Source organism: Branchiostoma belcheri, unplaced genomic scaffold (assembly GCF_001625305.1).
Source record: "Branchiostoma belcheri isolate BF01 breed outbred unplaced genomic scaffold, Haploidv18h27 scaffold116, whole genome shotgun sequence".
Classification (NCBI taxonomy): Eukaryota; Metazoa; Chordata; class Leptocardii; order Amphioxiformes; family Branchiostomatidae; genus Branchiostoma; species Branchiostoma belcheri.
In genome coordinates, this window is record NW_017802558.1 from 1054948 (window position 1) to 1076861 (window position 21914).

The 21914-nt window shown below is 39.0% G+C and overlaps 2 protein-coding genes across 3 annotated transcripts; one reads left to right on the plus strand and one right to left on the minus strand.

Annotated features, from left to right (window-relative positions):
* Nucleotides 1-1302: 1302 nt before the first annotated feature.
* Nucleotides 1303-7117, minus strand: LOC109462438 (putative threonine dehydratase). The gene is made up of 8 exons (XM_019758993.1): nt 6852-7117; nt 6024-6148; nt 5418-5576; nt 4935-5002; nt 3854-3968; nt 3238-3363; nt 2909-3010; nt 1303-2020 (listed from the first exon to the last, which is right to left on the minus strand). The coding sequence occupies exons 1-8, from the start codon at nt 6991-6993 to the stop codon at nt 1874-1876; spliced, it is 984 nt and encodes a 327-aa protein (XP_019614552.1). The 5' UTR covers nt 6994-7117; the 3' UTR covers nt 1303-1873.
* A 254-nt stretch (nt 7118-7371) lies between these two features.
* LOC109462425 (major facilitator superfamily domain-containing protein 12-like) lies at nt 7372-20048 on the plus strand. 2 transcript variants are annotated; one of them, XM_019758978.1, is made up of 14 exons: nt 7372-7604; nt 9292-9530; nt 10122-10269; nt 10618-10825; nt 11376-11493; nt 11953-12075; nt 12670-12762; nt 13065-13157; nt 13325-13417; nt 13809-13976; nt 14394-14497; nt 15009-15047; nt 15316-15443; nt 18682-20048. In XM_019758978.1, exons 2-14 carry the CDS (start codon nt 9399-9401, stop codon nt 18807-18809), a joined length of 1575 nt encoding a protein of 524 aa, XP_019614537.1. In that variant the 5' UTR covers nt 7372-7604; nt 9292-9398; the 3' UTR covers nt 18810-20048. The 2 variants fall into 2 exon arrangements, with proteins under 2 accessions (XP_019614537.1, XP_019614538.1); XM_019758979.1 differs by lacking the exon at nt 15009-15047.
* Nucleotides 20049-21914: the final 1866 nt, after the last annotated feature.

A 21914-nucleotide genomic window follows, 5' to 3' on the forward strand; every position in this document is an offset into this window, starting at 1 on the left:
GTCAGTAGGTGAAAACTTACCAACATTACAGCTATTGCAACAAATCTCTTGAGGAATACGTCTATAATGACTCGGTACAACAAGAGTAAATTTCACGCGACATATGTGTAGAATATTACTTCGATCTTGTCTTAAGAGTGTTCATTTCTCTTTATCGACGGTTGTTAATGTAACATTTAATAGTTTCAACTTGTTTTAGATCAACCATAATATCACAAAGTTATTATATTAGTGTCATAATGGTACATAATGTAACGGAATATAACCGAAGCGTCCACGAATTGTGACTAAAAGGACGCTTGTGGCGAAGCAAGTCTTAAATTTGCAAAAGTTATTCAATAAAATGGTCATTTGACAGGTCTTAGCTGAGTTTCAATTCAATTCAAAGGAGGACCAATCAAACCAGCGGATTTCATCTGATAATGAGGCTCAAAAGTATGCAGACATTAAGCCCAGGTGCTTGTAACATACAGGTAATTACTTCATCCTCCTGGCAAACTGTGTAGATATGCCAGACACCCCTCTGTGCGAAGCGTATGAAAAGTGGATCAAACCGATAATACCTTAAACACACCAAAGGTCAACGCTCGCGACCATTTTCAGGGTCAAAGGGGTGTTCGGGTGCCGCCAAAAGTCTTAATTTTCACGCCCGAAAACACATATACAATAAAAGCAAAAGGACGTGCATCATCTACAGCCCAATAGCAAAACAAATACCGACTCCCAAAAAATCCGTCCACCCCAACGCGAGAAATAGCTGCGAACATGAAAATCCCAAACCGTTCTAATACTCTTCCGCGGAACGATGTCTCCTTCCCCGGAGGTAACAACTGACTCAAAATAGTGTCTGAAATAGTTGCTAATTTTTTTTACAAAGAATACACAATATACAGCCATAACATTTTACACACATCTTTCTTCTAGATTTACATTAAAAAAACTTTAAAACAAAAAAAAAAAATTAAAACAAGGGCTATCTTAAAATTTGAGACGTGATATCGAACATTATACTATATATTATGGACTTATTTTGTAAGGATGAGTATGTTACGGTTAAATTATTCCTAAACAGCAGTAAACATGGTAACTTTTTATGGAGGCATGTAACAGAAAGTAGGATGGTGTTGTGTAAGAAAAAAGAACAACTCTCCTGACCAACTTTCCTTTCCAGCATCTGTTTGGAGATTACCGCTTCAAATGTGCATTCATGCACTGCCATCTAGTGTTTCCCAGCAGTACTGCAGCTATGATTACTTTCCCAGATGTTGCCAATGAGAACATGATTTCCTTCAATTCCTTTCAATCATCATACACACAAGAGCATCTCAGTTCAGTCTACAATGATGTACCTGGACCACTAAAATCCAACCCATCAACACTTCTGTTAACTGTAACAGTTGAGAATTATATTGCCTTCACCAAGGACACTGATAAATAGTGCTTAACTTTAAACAGATTAAAAGATATTAAAATTTTCCTTTATTATCTACATGTAACAGTCTAAAACTCAGTGGAAGTTCATGTTGGAATCCAGTGTCGTAACGCATCCGATTTCAGGGCAGCAAAACTGGAAATATTCTGAATAAGGCAATCTTTGTGATATTGACACATACTGCTCCATATTAGCACATTAAAATCTGCATTTCAATACTTTAGGCATTTAAAACTGCAGAAACAAGCCCCAAGATGAAGCCTTTATCTTCTGGGCGGTACCATAAAAATCAGCCCAGGGCCCTTCCAGTAACCATTTTCCGTCAGAATTTTTGCTCCATAAGGGTCAATATACACTGGGATAGTGTGGTTTCAACTTAGTAATACTATGGCTTGAAAAATTGGGTTTCGAAGTCCTGAACATTGCACTGGATGTCTTAAATCATGGCTGCCTGTGATTTATAATTTCCTTCAGCTTCTCTATGGAGATGTTGGCTCCACAGGAAATGATTGCCACAGACTTCCCATGGTACTTCTGTGCTGTCTGCAAGAAGGCACCGATGGCCACCCCAGCCGCTCCTTCCACAATCTGCATGGGCAAAAAAGGAAATAACAATCATCAGGCCACACAAATTTGATTTGTTGTTTCTTGGATTTTTTCAGGAAAACTATTAAGCAACAGGGCAAAAAAAATGAAATAAAAACAGGTCTAGGCATCCTATTATAGCCCCAAATGCTGCAGTAGGAGCCATGACATCAACATTGCCAGGCTGGTCTATGATTCAAATAATGAATTTCAACTTTTCATCAAAACACTGCATTTTTGATAGATTGAAAAACAGAAACCACACTGAAGAGAAGGGACTTCCTTCAACTGTTGGGGCCAAAACACGAGTTGATTCAGAGCCTGAAATGTCTTTTTTTTTTTTGCAAATCAGGAAAAATGAAGCAGGCAAATCCAAGAACCAACTAATTAAAATGGTGTGGCCTTAGTGACAAATAAAAGAATCAGACACTTCAAATCTTGTCACACATTCAAAACCTTCCCCTAAGTTTGGGAGCAATCTGACCAGATTTCGGCCATGCCTGCCATTTGGATCAAATCAAAATTGAGTTAAATTTGAGTTAAATTCCACTGCCAACCATGCTCCACCACCGCTGACTTTCAGTCAACCACCAGACAATCGTGGTCAAACCTTCTATCCACCCACACCTAAATGTTTAAAACATTTTGAAGCATTGACTTGCACATACAGCTGAATAGTAGTTAACTCCAGCCGAACACCAGCTGACCTAATGCTCCAGACCTACTCCTAACCATGGTTTGCGGGAGTTTGGCTCATGTTGGGGAGGACAAATTCAGCTATGTTTGATGGGCTTTGGTAATGACAACAATCATAATATGATCAAACACACCTCTTTCTATTATCAAATCTTCCTCTCACACATAAAAACCATGCCTGGAGGCACTTTTTACCTTGTGATGATCTGACATCATGAAATAAATGGCATCTGCTATGACGTCTTCCTCCACGAGTACCCAGTCATCCACACACTGCTGGCAGATGGGAAAGGTGATCTGGAAAATACCACAAAACAGTCCTCACTGGGTAGTATTAGTAGTTATCAGCATGATAGAAACAAAAACATCAGATGTTTCAGCACCAAGGGAAGTAGAAAGAAAACATGACATATCAATAAACGTCTGCACTGCTGTGACTAGCTATAATATTGACTTTGAAAAATCTGTTCCTAAAAACTGTGTTTGTCCCCTTTAAGAAAAGCATCAGTTTTATCTAAACTCACGGATCCTTCCTCCACACCCCCTGCGGTGCCATCAGATAGAGTGTCCAGACTGGGCAGGTCCAGGATACGTCCAGCCGCCACAGACTGGGCCATCACTGCTGACCTGGCTGGCTGACAACCCACAATCTGTGACGACAACATGGGTCAATTTGAAACACGAATACCTCATAAGTTTCAAAGGCAATTTCAGGGTGGCGAAATAGACAAATACTCCAGAAGAGGAAATCTGTCTATGCAATCTCTTAGCACATTTTTGTCATCATTTCATTACCGGTATTTTTCATTTGAAGCATTTTTAATTGCCCCAATATACATGTATATGGTACATCAGTGAGACATCACTTAATGTTCTTTAATTTTATACAATAAGCAAACAGAACAAGCAACTGTTTTCTGTCAGTGACATCATATTTTTGACTCACAGCTTTGAGATAGTATTGATTCAACATAGTATGCATTAAAAGAATGAACAGAAAATTGACTTTGAAAATCCAGTTTTGCCACAGTGAAATTGTAGTTTTAAGATCTATGCCTTGTAAGAGGCACACAAATTTTCAGAAAGGGCTTACTCTATAATTAAGTATAATACAAATGATGACAAATCACAGATGACAACCTTTGCAGTCGGCTTCACTGCCTTAATATATGCAGCTATTCCAGCAATCAGACCTCCTCCACCCACTGGTACAAACACGGCATCCACATCAGGAAGATCCTCCAGGATTTCCTTTCTGCATCAGGATAAAATAAAACAATAACTTTATTTCCTAATCAGGCATCTCTTAATCATTGTCATTAGGCCATGTTGATTTGATTATATGGATGACATCCTCCGGGAACCCCAAAACTGATGCGAGCGTGCGAATAAAAAAAAAGTTTTGCAAAAAAAAAAAGTTCTTTTCATTATGAAATCTACGTGGTCATGAGGGTTGAGCAAATGGCACAGAATATGGTTTGGCGAATAATCTAGTCTTCAAGTTCATTTCTTTACAACTTCGTCTTTTTTCGTTTGATTTTGGCATTCTACGACATTGGTATAGTTTTTATCAATTTTTTTGTAACTTATGGTATATTTTTGCTCATTTTGCAACTGTTTTGTACGATTTACAGTATGGTTGTAAAAACTTTTTTTTTTTGGTAAACGGTCCAAAAATTCATGCGCACGCGGATGTCATCCATATAACCAAATCAACATGGCCTTACAAACAAGTCCATCTTGTGAGTGAATGTGACTGTGGGTATCAATCCAAAACTGTTTTCCACTTTATACACAATGTATTTAGATGTCAGAAGTTTATACAATACACGACAAACTTTCTTGACAAACTAAGTAACTTAATTGGGCACTTGTTTGACTTGGATAATATCTCTGATAGTGCTTAACTTTTTCTTCTACTCAGAGGCTCATCCTCAAAATAACTGCTGAAGCATCAGTACTTGTCAGTTCATCACACTTGTGACAGTTTACTAAGATGAGACTGTCAGTAACTGATTAGTTGCTGATAGTCACAAATCTGTAATTTGGTGGTTTCCAAACTTAGGGTAAAACTATTTTGATAATCATCTTTAACCACTGTTGCAAACATTTCCAAAACAAAATAGAATGATCTGACAGATACTTTGAATCATTGTAACAGTCCTCTGAATTTATAATTATTTTTGCAACATAGATCCTAAACAAAAGTTGACTGGCGTACCCTATTGTCCCCTGTCCAGTCATGACCTCCATATCATTGTATGGGGATATGTACTCAATCCCTTCTTCCTGAAATACACAATAATACATTGCTTGCAATTTTTGGATTACTAGTATATGCTATTTTCATAGAAAATTAAGACAAATACACTGTTACATATTAGGGAGACTTGACATTATGAACTTAAAAAACTATGTATGGAGTACCACTATCACTGTATCAGTGAACCATCAATATCATTTTAAAGCATACAGATGGTTTATATTTATAAAATGCCTCCATATACACCTCACGCTATTTTCTGCATTTCGTAGGGAAATTTTGCTGGTAGACTATAGCTAAGTTCACGTGTAGTTTAATGACATCTCTGTCCATATCTTTACACACTGATTTTTGTCCATTAAAGATGATACAAATTTTTGTCCGTCATGAGCATCAAAATTCTGTCAAATACTGGAAAGAAAAATATCACTGACTGCTCACCCGGGCTGTCTGCCTCGCTTTGTTCTCAGTCTCTACACAATCTGTCCCATGATGCCTCAGGATGGCTCCCTCTCTGACCAGGGCCAACTCCTTTGTCTTGGACACATTCTCTCCCAGGAAGATTGTTCCTCTCAGCCCAACAGTCTTCATGGCTAATGTCTGATAAATAAAATAGTATTGGAACTGGAAAGGTAACATTTGCAAAGCAAATGCACAATGTTTACCTTCGCATATGGTCTGATCTTTCAATTCTTACTCAAACACATTCACATACAGTATATGGTGACAGGAGTCTAACTCCCTCCTACTATAAAATTGCAACATGATGTAACCCAACACCAGTTACCATGGTGACAGACGGTCTGGTTCAGGTCATTGACGAGGTCAGTGTTTGGAACGGAAGAAGAAACAAGAAATGAATCTTCCCGTACTTGAGTTTGTAAGAACATGTGTCTAAGGAGAGCCACACCTCGAGCGCATGTTAAAGAACCCTTTGGCAACCAGCAAAGATGGCTACTTCAGTGTGCTAAATTTAATGGGTAATGTACCTTGTATTTTTTGTTCTTCGACGTAACCTCATGACAAAGAGGACACACATTGACATACACAAGCCAAACCGTGGTTTCCTGAGGAGGCAGTAGTCACATGGGTGCCTGGCTTCTCCCTACTCAGGACAAGGCACTTGTTGAAGGCTCCTCTGACTTTGAATGAACCTGTCCTCTGTTCACTCTCTGAAAATTAAACAAGAGTCAATTTGATTAAACACATTTCCTCCCTGACATAATTATGGTGTTTGCAGTGTGGCTAAGGTTTTTCATTCCCTCTTTAACTCTTGACATGCCAAGTTTTAGACAAATCCATTCTAAAGGATTTGATTTATTGGGGCGAAAACGCGAAGACACAGAACCAGACTGCCACATTGTAAAATAAACAATTTGCATCTGCTAATAGCCTATATTGCACCAACGAGGTTAAATACAATTTTAAACCTCCTTGATTGCACAATGATGTCAATAGTGAAAAAAAATCTTATTGACAGGAAGCACATTATTGTGTCAAGAAGACTTCAGAATCAGTGTTCATCTATTCAGTGAATCAGTGTTAGTTCAGTTGGTTATTAAGTCTTGCAAAATGTAATGAAGAAGATGATGATTAATGACTTTTCTCCACGCTCCCTCTGGGAGAGACTGAACCAACCAGTTTATAATAAAATTTGCTGAAACACACACACACTGACATACTAGTACACATACAGACATACCAAAATTGCAAAAACAACATTTTTCATTGATGATGGAGCAAGGTGCCGGTGATAAAAAAAACCTCATGCATGGTGGTATCAAGGACATTACGTATACAGCCTGTATAATGTCCTTGGTGGTTTTAATTACATTTTGTGTACGTTAGAACAAGGAGGTTGAGATAATTTAGTACCCATCTTGATGAAAACATTGCCCTCGTTTTTCTCGCTAAGTCCGTGTGAGAACTCCAGCGCAGTGCGCCGCACGTAGGGTCTGATCCGGTCCGCCGCCGCCTCTACCCGGGTCTGCAGGTCCGCTAGGTCTACTCCAGACATCGCGATGTACTTTCAAATCTTTAGAAATCACGCAATCGTCTTTATAATTACATAACTCCTAAACATAATATCCGAACCTTTGATGACTCACATGTTACTTGAAGTTTGACCCGTTACCGCCCACTTGACGACTCCATTTGGTCTTATGGGGGTTGAGAGCAGATGTGATCTGATACATAATATTATTAGAGTTAAGATTCATCAAAGTAATACAAGCTTTAAATGGATATTTTAGCACTTTTATATACTCTTTTCTAAGCTTATATCTTTTAAAACGACGTACTAAACGTGATGTTAGAATATTGACCCTCCCGAAAAGTTGACTAGTCCAGTAGGGTCAATACGGGTCACGCGAGCATCACATGGAGCCTCTCACATGAGGTTCGATCAGTCAAAAGTTGTTGCTTTCCGGTTTGTCTAAAATTATCCTACAGTACCTGTACGGACGATTTCTTTTTTGTGAATTGTGGATTCCCTACATGGTACAGAGTACAGCAATGGCCTGTTACGGCAACTGAAACTGCAACATTTCATTATCTAAGACTGTAGAGCCTGGATTTTGGTAACGTATCACCACCGGTGATCACAAAGGGAGACAAACCCATAGAAAGGTAAGGACTGCACAATATGTTTGATCTCGCAAATTTTAAAGTCTTCAACATCGCCCTCTACGTTTTATTGCTGGATCGCGACCCAATAGTTATTTAAGTTGGCAAAGCTTCCATAATCAGGTCAACACGCCTTGTTGTTGAAGCTTGAGTACGTAGCGTAGTAAGCTTCAGGTACTAGTACTAGTAGTTTGCGTGATTGCATCATCATGTTCACAACAGTATTTTGTAAGATAAAAACGATTATCAGGCCGGTGTAAAACAGTGGCCCTGTGGTGGCCTCTCGTACCACTGCGTTCCCGGATCTAATATCACAGGCGATCGATCGTAGTGTTTAAACAACGAAGTACTCCCATATATTTAACACGTCTTTCATGATTTAGTTAGTACAAGCTCCTTGGCTTGGTACGAGTCACTCCCCTGCCCATGCCTGTATTACCTCCATGAAAAATGGAGGTATTGTTTTTGGCGTGTCTGTCTGTATGTCTGTGTGTCTGTCTGTGTGTCTGTCTGTCTGTGTGTGTGTGTGAAAGAGAGACTGGTTTATTTGTGCCTTACACAAGGTACACATAAAAGCCTGTAAGCAGCCATATTTGGCTGAATTGGAAAGGCTTACAACACAAAATGTGCTTATAGATTAGCTATTTGTAAAAATTCTTTTCAATTGATAAATAGCTACTCGTTGCATATCTAGCCTACATTAAAATTTACCACACGTTAAAAATACAATAATGATATATAAAAACAGTTTATTGAATGTTTCTTTCAAGTTAAAATTACAGAAATAATGCAAAGTTATGATATGCAGGGTTGTATATGTGAAACTGATGTAGTGAATCATTTTTCACCATTCAAAAGCTTAACACAGTACGGCAGAGTAGTGTTCAAGAAACGGGACGTTCTGCACCTAAACTGGCTTATGTCATTCGAATTTCTAAGTTTCGTGTTTCCGCAACTTTGTGGTCAACATAAATGCAGAATGCCTTTATCTATTGTGATGATATTTGGTATGTTGGTAAGTCTTGAAAAGCCAAAGGTGAAGGTCAAATATGGGCCTCCTGGCGGATGACCTTGTTATAACATGATATCATAAATATAATTGACATATAATTTCCTTCGGATAAACCAGTATCCTAATTTCTCGCTTAATTTCCAAACCTTTCAAACCCCGAGGTAAACCCCCAAAACATCCATATGGTACTACAATTGTACGTATGTCATCAGTTTGTACATGACCTACATTTGATGAAAGGATATAATGTTATATAACTTGTTACGTAACAGTGTTTTGTACTTATTTGTTGCCAAGACCTAATGAAATACAACAGCAAGATATCTATGTGACTAGTTTCAGGGCAACTCTGACTGGTTCACATTGCACAGCATGTAGGTGTTGCTAATGAATTTATGTACATATCATTTTTTTCTTACACCCCTGTATTGTTAGAACTGCATTTTAGATATCGTTCCCTGCGACTGCATAATTTTAATCCTTTGCATTTGGGAATATGCACCTATAAGCAGTGACTCCTGTGCAGTGCAATGTGAACCTGTCAGAACTGCCCTGAGGAAGGTGACAGATGATAGAAGTGTCAACTGAATAAAACACTCGGTTGTGTAAAAGAGAGTCTCTTTATTCAACAAGATATCTCATTGATAATCCTAACTGAGTTTTTGTTTTCATTCTCAGGATGGCTTCCCTACGTAGGTGACTAAAACTTTTGGACAGATTACTCAACCGAGGGCCCAAAAATCTTCTGGCTTGAGTTGAAGAGGAACGAACCGTCTGCGGAAAAGATGCCCAACCCCCAGCCACACGGACACAGGAGCCTGCCACGCTCACGGCGCTTCACGTATGGCGTAGGCCACGTCTTGAACGATCTTTGTGCGTCCATGTGGTTCTCCTACCTGCTGGTGTACTTCCACAAGGTATAGTTTGTAAATAGTTTATTTGAGATTATTCTGACTGTGAAGATTCTATTTTATAATGTATTATTCAGGGATTGAAATTAACAGTGTCACTGACCACTAAAATCCATGCAAGGACAACTAGAATTAAGAAGAAGAGAAAGTCACTTTGGGACTTTCTTTCAGATATTAGAAAAATAATCAACACCAGAATGTCAACCCTTGTTTAGTTGATCAGGCAGCCTCCTGGCTTTTGGCTCTGGAAAAGCCCCCCAAATTTCTTGTAAACTCTGCCAGTATAGTGTGCCTGGGAGTAAGCAAAATAAAATTGAAACAAAATAAAATTGACTTCAAGTTGTTGTCATACATTGTACATACTTCCCGAAAAACAGGTTGGGACAGTTCATCCTCACTTTTGGACAATTAAATTTATTTTTGGGACAATAGGAAAAAATTTTAATTTTGACGTTTGGAATTATGTGTGTACTTGAATTTTAACACTTAAACAGCTGCTTTGTGATCAATGACGCATTTCAGGTAATATTGATTTTATTCATGTACCTGCTTAAATATTGTCATTGGAAAATGAAAACCTGAATCTGAATCCACAAGGTGGTAAACTTCTCCAACGTGCTGGCTGGCCAGCTGCTGATGGTGGGGCAGGTCAGCGACGCCCTGTGTACGCCATTTGTCGGATATGAGTCGGACAGAACCAGGAGCGGCTGTGGGTACGGAAGGAGGAAGATCTGGCACCTCGTAGGTAAGAAATTACAACCATAATATTGCTTAGTTCTCCATCCTACCAAAGGTACAGTTTGCTGGAGGAGGGTAAACAAATTCTTCATTTAAGTAGCATTACAGGTTCAAATCATATACTTTGGAAAAGGATAGAGTTTAAACAGGAGATGAGGATTCCAAACATTTGTAAGCTAAGAATTGCAGGGCTCAAAATACCACCTGCATATACAGGTTGGTGCAGTTAAAATTGTAGCTGTGCAGGTATTTCTGTACAATTCCTAGAATTCTTGCAAATTGCACACAATGCTGTACCATTAGGCTCCTCCCTGAGACGTCGCCAAAAATAGTTCTGAACATTTTCTCTCCTCAGGTTCAGTTTGTGTAGCCTGCAGTTTCCCCTTCATTTTCAACCTGTGCATCAGCTGCTCCAAGTCTCCCGACTGGGCACAGTTCATCTACTACGTCCCGTTTGTGGTGATTTTCCAGTTCGGCTGGGCATCCACACAGATCTCCCACCTGGCCCTCATCCCAGACTTAGCCAGCAGTCCCTCACTAAGGGTGGAACTCAACGCTATCAGGTCTGTCTTCACATATCAATTCATAGTTTTTGGATGAATACCTGTTCAACTGCAGATTCCATTAGCTCAAGCTATAGATGTTCATTTTGCCTTAGATTAGAAATACAGCTGTCCTTATTGCATTAGAAATATTAGTACAGCTTGGAGGCTGAGAGACAACTGGAAAAACAAATTTATTATATAGATTTCTCATGTACAAATGTACATACATAGAGCTTTGGCGAGGCCTGGGAAAATAAAATGTTAATCACTGTTTCCCAACCGACCTTAGACAAAAGTGCCGACCTGCAAGGGACATAAACTTTTCAACCTGATCAACCTTTGAGTGATGAAATGTTGTACTATCCATTTTCCAACATTGACATTGAAAGTGTACTCATACAAGTTTTACTTTGAATCACTAGAGATCAACGAAGTCTTAAAAAAAGAAAAGATCATAGTCCCTACCTAACGACCCAAATTTTTTCAGGACCAAAACAAGAAACACAACTATTTTTTCCTGGGCCCAAACGCAACTGCTGATTTCTAAATGTGATTATTTTTCGTGCAGGTATGCGTTCACAGTGCTTGCGAATGTGGCAGTGTATGCCATAGCCTGGCTACTGCTTGGTTTAGAGGACAGGTCCAATCACCATGACCTTTCACCTGAAGATGCAGATGAATTTAGGGTAAGTTTGTCAATAGAATGTATATCAGTGACAGTGCATGATGTTGCATGATTTGCATCAGGGCTCTATAGCTAGCCAGCAAGAATTTTTTTCCATCAGCCCAAGTTCATGATTGTATCTGGGGGGGGAGTACTGATTTACAGAATGAAATTTTTTATATTTCCAAGCCTTCAAAAACACAATTTTGCAGGAAGAATCATGGGGTTGAGAGTGGCTATCGGTGGTTCTTCAAATGAAGATTTTTGTTGATTTTGTCTGTCAAGGTTGACGGATTGGTTGAAAAATTTGTCCATAACATGACGTTCAGGCAATTGATGAAAAATAGGTGCTGGCTGGAGCCCTGATACATATTACTTCAAGTTCCATGATAAAAAGCTGACTTTTAGAACATTTTATCTGTTGAACTATTGGTCTGCTTTCAATAATCATTGATGTTGTAAAATTAATTTTTTTTTACAGAATCTTGCCTTTATTGTGATTGGCATTGGGCTGTTTTTCTCCTTCATCTTTCACATGGGAACGACAGAGCCTCTCAGGCCACACAGAGCAGAGAGTGTGACCGAGGAGCAGCCTAACGTCCAGGTCAGCTTACAAACCTTTCAAACGAGGGCCTGCATGGGGAGGTCCTGACAACGCTCTACGCTGAATTTTGAGAGCCGGCTACGTAGTACGCTACAGTAGCTATTACGCTTTACGATAAATTCCAAGTGGCTACAACGCTTCACGTAGAATTAGAACACGAACTACGCTCTACGCAAAAAAGGGCCAATTACACTCTGCGTTGAATTAGAGCGGTCCGTCTACGCCCTACGTAGAATTAAAACGGCGGATTACGCTCTATGGAAAAGGGCATGCAGGCCGGCCCCCTCAAACTTCTATCAGATATAAATTAGTCATATAGTCTATCAGACAGCTTCCTTGAGTACAGATTACTGTAGCCAATATAAGTGGCACTTTTGTGTCAAGAATGCAATCCCAAATGTGTTCTCCCAGTAGCAGAACTCCAGAAGCTCTGAGGAAGGTGTAAAAAGAAACCCTAATACCCTACTTATGTATGTTTTACCAACCAATAAAACTATTTTCAATTGATACTACATCTAGTACCTTGTATGAGGCAGGGTTGTCGTTTCCTAAAGCATGTGACATTACTGAGTGATGATGTTTGTTTTAATACAGGAGGACGAAGAAAATGAACCCATTATTAAGAAGAAACTCAAGAGAAGAAAAATGACCTGGAAATGCTGGTTAAAAGAGGTCCAGTTTTACCAGGTGAGCACATGTGTAATACTATGAAGATTTTTGCAAGGTAATAATCTGCCTTGTCTAAGAGGTCTTAGATCAATTGTCTGCATGTATCTACATGTATATCAGATCATATCTCAATGGAATAAATGCTCAAAACAACATGTACAGGACTGGTGTAAATAGTCATTTATTACAGCTTGTAATGCCTTGTCCTTTTATTCTAAAGTTGGAAGTGTTTTGGACATAACTGTTCATTGATATCGATTAAGGTATTCTACTGAGAGTGAGACATGTTTTTGTTTTGTCATTCACTGTTCTGCTGCTAGGTGGCTCTTCTGTACATGTGCACACGGTTGATGGTGAACATGTCACAAGTCTACATGCCACTCTACCTCACAGACACCCTCAACTTGGACAAGGTAGGCTCTCTTTGACAGACAAAAGTCAGTGTGTTAAGATACGCCAACAACTACCTACAATGTATGGCAAACAAAATTAAAATGATGAAAACTTCAGGCTGGCTAGAACACTGGAATACTGTGAATAATTGAGCCTAATACATTCTGACAATTTTCTTTCTTCACAGGCTTACATTGCAACCATACCCCTGGTCACATACTTGAGCGGTTTCTTGTCATCCTTTGCCATGAAGGCAGTAAACAAAGCAGTCGGAAGGAAGGTAAGACACTCCGGTTAGACTGTACTCTGCCTCGTTGAAGAGGTTCATCAGTCACGTAAGATTGACAGTTAATAGAATATTCATCAATCAGTGACTGTTTTGATGTCACTCCATGATCAAGATGTACAGTCGACATCGAAAATTTGGAGGTACGTATTTCTACCTTTCAAAAACAGTCACTTATTGATGAATATTCTGCTCTTTAGGCCACACAAAGGTGACTTTATTTCTGACCTTTATTTCATCCTCTGGTGACCTGAAAGTTGCCAGGAAAACAGGTCCAAAATTGAGCTTGCTTTGTACTGGAACATTTGACAATGACAGTTTCACAGTTTTGCATTATTCTCTTCAATTTGTAGTACTGACTCTGTTGTACCTTCTTTATACACAGATGACATTTTTCCTGGGCGTGATGTGCGTACTGTTTGCGTGTGACTGGATGTGGGTGCCGAACATCGGCCTGCAGGTTTACGGCGCAGCCGTGCTACTCGGAGTCGGCGGTTCCACCGTCCTCGTCACGTCCCTCTCCATGACAGCTGACCTCATCGGGGAAAACCTGGTCTGTCAATTTTCATTTTGTGTATGATAATTTTACACAAAGAATTCTAATTGATAGCATATCCGCAGTAACATTACATGTTAAAAGATACCAAAAGGCATATTTATTTAGGTGAACATTTCTCAGCCTGTTTGACTGAATTTGATAAAGTGTAAAAGGTCCAGAATGAATATCAAACCTTGAATTAATGTTTATTTTAGAGGTTCAAACCTTGGTATTTAATGTACACTTTAATTGTTATGGCTGATTTTGCCTTTTGCTTATATTAAGCATATTTTTTAAGTAAGATAGATAAATGTGCTTCAAGCTGTTTGGTAACTTCAACGGTTAGGACAGAGCTTTTATCTGATCATGACTTTGTGTACAATTTATTTTCTATTCAATTCTTTAATTATACTTTACAACATGTATTTGCAGGATAGTGGTGCTTTTGTGTATGGTGCCATGAGTTTTACTGACAAACTGTCCAACGGGCTGGCTGTCACACTAGTACAGACTCTACATCCCTGCTCGGACACGAAGTAAGACTTAGTATACATGTATTTTATTATAATATATTTTGTCTTTATGTCATACCAAGGAGGTTAAATACAAGAGGACCTCCTTGGTCATACCTGGGCTGCAATAATGTTTGATACAGGTGTTCTGGCCCGTGTGATAACTTGTTCTAATGGTTATCACACAGATTTCCATAGAATAGATCAAATGCATTTCGCATGCTTTTAGCGGGAAAGTTCATCTGCATGTGTTGGTACAATTATACATTATAACGAACAGGCTAAACAGTATGAACAGTAAGCATTTTATTGCCTTGTATGAGGATCTACATTGTACATGTATGTGACCCTTAGTTGATGGATTGTAAAAAAAAAATCTGTTTTTTTTAAATCAGACAAAATCATGATCCAAGATAATGATTACAATGTGTGTGTGTTAATTGCTGTCCAACCTGTATTGCTTGTTATGTTTGATTTCCTACAGTTTTGTGATTGGATATGTTTGCTTTAATTTTGCCCTTGTGATCCTTTTCAGTACAATGTGTAAGCAAGCACCCTGTGATCCGTCACAAAGGCAAGGCAATCATGATAATTTCATGCATGTGAATCAGAGGGTTCATAATTATATTGTATGTAGGTGCATTTGATTTAAAACGTCTGCATAATCTTTTACCATTCATGTAAACTGTTGTACCTAATGAGTGTAACAAATATATGCTAGTCCCTAGATTTACATGGTAGAAATGTATATGACATAATACATGTATGTATAGCCAGTACATTTGTACTTAGCTCTTCCTTCAGACAGGACTGCCCCCTAACTGTTCCATGTTGAATTGCAGTGTGTGCTGTGATGCGTGCCAGTCCTACTACCAGCAGGTGATGGTGTTTGTGCCAGGAGGCGTGGGTCTTCTGGCACTGCTGGTGCTGGCAACTCTCATCTGTAAACCCATCGGCATCAAAACAGAATGTACGTACAGCATGATTGTGTATCTATTTTGCTGTCTTGTTGTACTTTAAAGACATCCACTGCAATTTTGGGGTGGCAAAACCCCCAAAAAATATTCTGCATGACGAAATCTGTCTAGTCGTGATATTGCCATTTGCTGCCATTTCTTAGCCAATTCTGTCATCATTTCATACATGTACTTGAAGCATTTGAAGTAGCCCAAAAGCAAGCTACCTGAAGAGTCCCTTTACAATATGTATTTCTTAGTACCACCAGTTAATAGCTAGAACCAGCCTACAATACAAAACGAGCACCCATTTTCCATCAGCGACATCGCATCTTGCCTTACAGATATCAGTATGCTATGGGATAGGGTTGATTTGCTACCCTGAAATGGCTCTGGGTGCCTTTGATACACACACACATTTGTACTTTCGGCTATTCCGAGATCAGGGTGCGCCAAAGGGTTGCACTTGGGCCAATTTTTCAAGTTTTATATTTTTCTACTTTCAGTGCAGAAAATCGCACTAGAGGTGTTGCCATACATTGCACTTTTTAAATTTTTGGATAGAGACGTTCAGTTCAAAAGTTGTGCTCTTCCAAACTTTAGCCCACTCATTTCAGATGTGGCCGGCAACGGACACTACAGCTTAGCTGTACCACTGCTAAGCTACTAGCACATCTGGCCACTCAAGTACATGACAAGAACACTAAATCTTGCAAGACCTGTCATTTAGGAGTTGAAAAAATGCTACAGAAATAACATAAATGACAAAATTACTTCAAAATTGCAACAAAATGTAATTAATGTACCTATATGGTATACTTGGCAACGGACACTACATGGCAACGGACACTACACCCTTGAGGTTTTTTGACATTATTTCATATAATTACAGCTGCAATAGACTGAAATAGCCACTGTGTTTTAAGTCAGCATCTTCAGCTGTTTCAAAACCTGAAATCATATGCACCCACAGCTTTTCTATTTTAAGTTATTACCGAGCAACGGACACTACACATTTTCTCGGACAAAAAAGACAGGTAACTGTAAGCCATCAGCCATATTAACCCAAAGGACAAGCAACATAAAAACACATGTTTTGTGTCATATATGGATGTACCTTGCATAACATGCCAAATGGCCAGTTCTATCACCATCCTTTTTAGTACAGGGAGATAAGTTAATTGCAATGTGTTAATTTATGAATTTTACATAACGTGTACAACATATTGATAAATGCGCTCTAGAAAAGAGAAATTTCCAATGATCATCAGGTTTTTTGCAAAACATATCAGACTGAGCATGTCTGAACATATTGCAAATCTTTTCATTCCATATTTTATGCCAATTTCTGGTCTTAAATTGGCCATGGCATAAGTTTTAAACATCTTAACACCAAATCTCTTCCTGATTGTCTGAAAAATAACTGTACTAGTATAACAAGTTTGATAAATGTCAACAGAATGCGATAAATACAGAGTAAGATTGACATAACGATGCACGATGCCATTGGCGCACCCTGATCTCGGAATAGCCGTTTGCCTTTCATGTTGGCTTCTTTCTTATTACCCCATAGTAGCTTAAGGTATGTCTTGCCTGTCCCCACTTTTTAAAACCTTCTGCTTTGTCTTCCCACATAACTCCTTGTACTGTGTAGAAGTTTATGTCATACCTTGGCTGTAGTAACGTTCAATATGGGTGTTCTACTTCTAGTCCAAATGGTATTTCACGGTAATGCACATGCTTTAATCTGTATCACACAGGCTTTCATAGAATGATTGGAACATGCTTTATAAGGTTAAAGGCATCCAATGCAGTTTTTAGGGCTTGGGAACCAGATTTTTCAGTCAATATTTTAGAAACTTATCTGCATACTTAGTTGAAACAACACTGTCTCAATGTATATCGACCTTCATGGAGCAAAACTGCAGAAAATTGTGATGGAAAATTGTTGCTGGAAGGATCCTGGACCGATTTTTAGTGTACCACCCAGAAAATATAGGACTCATCATGGGGCTTGTTTCTGCAGTTTTAAAAGCCCAAAGGATGAAATACTGATCCAAATCTGCTAATGTGGGACAGTATGTGTCAATATCATACAGATTGCCTTATTCAGAATATTTTCAGTTTTGCCCAAAAAATTGCATGGGATGCCTTTAGCATTGCTACATGTAAGGTGGCAGGTGTCTCCGGTGGCTGGTCCTAGCTAGATTCTGTTAAAGAAAAAATAAAAAGTAACCTTTGATTTGTGTGGTCCTAGTCTACGTTTTGAGTGAAAAAAGTACCCAACAGTCCGGTGGAGGTGAGCTGGAGACTCTGCAGCAAACTTGCCAAAGTCCTGAGTCTGAGATGTGATAGAATCATGCATGAGGAGGCAACTAACCACACTCAAGTAATGTTGGATTGAAAAAGTTTCTGTAGCCTCTTCAGTTGGTAGTACTTTCAGTTTCACCATTCATCCTAGCAGGAAGAACATTAGTTGTTACAACAAGGAAGCTTTTTTCTTAAAGTTAAATGTTTTTAGTATACATGTACATGTAGTTACATTTGTACATGTAACATCTGTGTCCATAATATCACCAGGGTCCATAATATCGCCACCTTGAGAAATAGTGTGCTTAAAGATATTTTTTACTGCAACATAGTCCCTAGGTATGTACATTTGATGTGTGAAGGAGTGCATACCAAAAGTATGTTGCAGTAAAAATATCTTTAAGCACACTATTTCTCAAGGTGGCGATATTATGGACCCTGGTGATATTATGGACACAGATGTTATGTGAGAGTTCTGTCTTCTTGCATTCTGTGAGTACAGTTATAGAACACTCAACTTTTAATAGCTGCCTGTCACTTGCCTCTGATATGAGTTGTATAAACTGTTAGATATATTGAAGTCACCTTGTCATTGACCTTTTATTTCTCTAACTCTGATTTTTACTTATTTCAGTATCAAAATGAAGCGCTGCGTCTGAGCGAAACCCAAACATTTCACAGTTTTCTTTATATTTAGTCGACCTTGCATCAGAAAATTGCCTGCAGACGGGATGTCATCCCTATTAAATACACCAATATGGTCTTAAACAGGACGTTCTGCTGTAAACAATATATTACGGGTTTCTCCCAGGTGCAGTACGTTCTGCCGAAATGCCTCAAAATGATAGAACAAACTGATCACACGTTGACGCATCAAACCAAACAAGCTACATGTATTTCTTAAATTCCATTGATTCAATGTCTATTTTCTTTGACAAACAGTCATTTCAGAGCGTCAGATGGACAACAGTGCAGAGCATGTGCCGGTGGAGTATGGTGCGATACGGTCTACGCCACACATGAACGACACGGACAACTCTGAGGTTTCACTCACCACTTGTGATGCATAGTGGAAGGTTTGAAATGTATTAACTCCACCTTCAGGAGCTGAATCTGTTGTAAAATGAAAAGACATTCCCTAGGAGACAGATTAGAAGGGTAAGGCCTAGGAAATTAATGTTGTGTCTCCTATTACAGTCCTGAAAAATTAGGGCAGGTAGATACTAGGGATTCACTGTTAGTTTTTACATCTTAGTCAAAGTGAGCCAACAAATAGAGTTAATACACTGAAAATACACTGGTATTTGGACGTGAACCGAAGCATTATGTCTAGTTCGGATTCAGTCTTTCATCCTTTTTAAAAAAAAGGCTAGGGTCGTTTTTTTTGTTAGAGCTGGTCGGGTAATGGAAAACACATTTTTTCCCTAGGACTTGTATAATAAGTGTTAGTGTGTATTACTTTTATAGATAGGCCTGGAATAAATATCGCACAAGGAGATCAGTATCTTGGCTATAGCTGGCCATTTAAGAATACCTCACTGGCTTGTAAAATACAGTTAAACCTGTACAAGTGACAATCTCTACATATAAGGACCACCTGGCCAATGTGACCACTTATTGATGGTCCCTAAGATAATATGCATTAGGTATCCTGTCTATAGTGACCACCTGTTCACATAGTGCAGATTTTATTCTTCTCAGTCTTCATGGGCAGGTTTGACTACTGATTTTTGTGCATTTTGAGTTTTGCTGGCCATAAGTGGACACTGGTAGATGCTGCATTTAGGGCCCGGGCCTGCATGGGGGGGTCCCACAACGCTCTACGCTAAATTGTGAGAGCACTCGATTGCGCTTTAAGATAAATTCCAAGTGGCTACAACACATAACATAGAATTGAAACAGAGAATATTCTCTACATAAAATACACCAATTACGTATACGCTCTACGTTGAATTAGAGTGGCCCGTCTACACTCTACGTAGAATTAAAATGGCTGATTACGGATTGTGGGCCCCCATTTAGTACTAGTAGTACATTCACGTATAGCATTCCTGGATCATGGATGTACCTTCCCAATAGTGAATAGGAAGTGTTTTCTTTCATAGAACCAATGATGACTATTACCTTGCTTACGTTTCGATGTCTATCAGACACCTTCCTCAGAGGTTCTGACCATAACTACAATGTACTTCTCGCCACTACATGTAGCCAATGTATCTGCCAGATATTTAGAGTTAAAACTTTAGATCCAACACAAAAAGTTCTCTCACCTACTAGAGCTTTTGACCAGTCACTCTGGTCTTCCTTGTCACAAGGCTTCTTTGAAATGTTGACCCAGTGTTGACGTCACACTTCAAAGAAGTCACGTGACAAGCCTCACTGGGTCAGTCTACTGAGGAAGACCAGAGTGACTGGTCGAAAGCTCTAGGTGAGAGGATTTTTGTGTTGGACCAAAAGTTTTAACTTTAAGCAATGTCATGTAACTACTATGAAATTATTGTTAATAGGATTTTTTTCTTACCTGATCAAAATGGGTAAAGAACAAAGCAATAAGAGTTACCTTTTAACTGATCTACATGTAAGTGGGCAAGGAACTAAGCAATAAGAGCCAACTTTTGGGAGAAGTCTGATTATTAAAGAAGCCAAACATACATAGGTAATGAGATGTCTCTACTGGGACAAACAAAATTTTTAATTTTTTTGATGATGTGCAATTTTGCAGGGACAATGCCATAAATCTGTGGAAGAAAATAAGTGTATACATTGTATATTTTACCAATTAAGATATTGAAATATCATGTTAATGATGTGAATATCTAAAACCTTTGAACAATGTCACCTCAAATTTAACATTACAGTAGAATTTTGTGTATTCTGAATCACATACATACCTAGTCAGGTTAAGGTTTGAGGTACACATTTTGTGGAATACTTGCTTAATGTTGTATACATTGTAAGAGCAAGATTTTTACCCCAATGAACAAAGTTTTATATAAGACACAGGAGTGATAAAGTTACAAATTGAGAAGTAAATATGAAATATTTCACATATGGGAGCTGAGTAGAAAGTATGACAGACACAGTGTTAGAAGATACTTGTTCCGGGAATTAGACAAATCACTAAGAGCTGTACATGTACATGTCAAACTTTGCTGCTTCAGTTGCTTACTACTTCTATCTGAACCCAATGTGGCATACAGGTGGAAAATTTCAACATGGGAAACATGTCATACTTAAGAGCCGTCATGTCATTGAATGTGATGATAACATAAACATGGCAATTGTATTGGTTTATGTTTAACTACTGAGCTGATACTGATGTCTTCCTTATGCAAATGAATCTTTTTCTAATGAGCGTAATAAAACCAATGTGATACATGTAAACATACATTTGTACATGTAACGGTGTCAGTGTTTTGATTGAAGCGCCGCCTAGCAGCTTGTTCTGTCAATGCAGTAGAAACTGGGAAAATTTGGGCCACAGCCATCTGCGGAAGTCGCGAGTAGAGGCGCGGGTCACCACAGGCGGGTCACATTAGGCGGTCACCACAGGCGGACTGTACCATTTCATGTGTGGGGGAGGGGCAATATCTGAAATTCAATGCCGTGTCCTGTTACAAACATTTTTTGCCTACTCGCTACCCCTCTATTACATTACAAAGCACGGAAACATAATTATTTTTCCAAATATTTACAGGTTTGTGATAGCAAAACCTGTTCTATTTTACCTGGATTTTATGGGCGCCGCCATTTTGTTTCCCGTCATGCAATGGGGCAGGTCAAAGTTGAGTGAGGTGCATTGTGGGACCTGTCACAGGCCTACAGTGTAAGGACGACACCTATCGGTATGTTTGGAAAGAGCAGTAACTGAAAGCCTACCTGGTTGTGTGTTCATTTTGGCAGAAGTGTATAGAGGCGATGGCTTTGACGTAATAAAGGCGAGTCTGATTGTGTTTAGCACTTGACGTAATTTTCTTAGCATGACGGGAAGGAAACTTGGCGGACCTAATGCGGCGGAACTTTAAAGTTGTTTTTTATGATGAGATGGTGAGGCTTTGGTATTAGTAGGGTGGTCTTGAGGATCTTGTCGAGGCCGAGCCTAGGGACGACAGATTGTCCTCAAGTACAGGGGTTAGTAGGTGGGATAAGTGGCATGAAGTTTTGGTATGAGTACA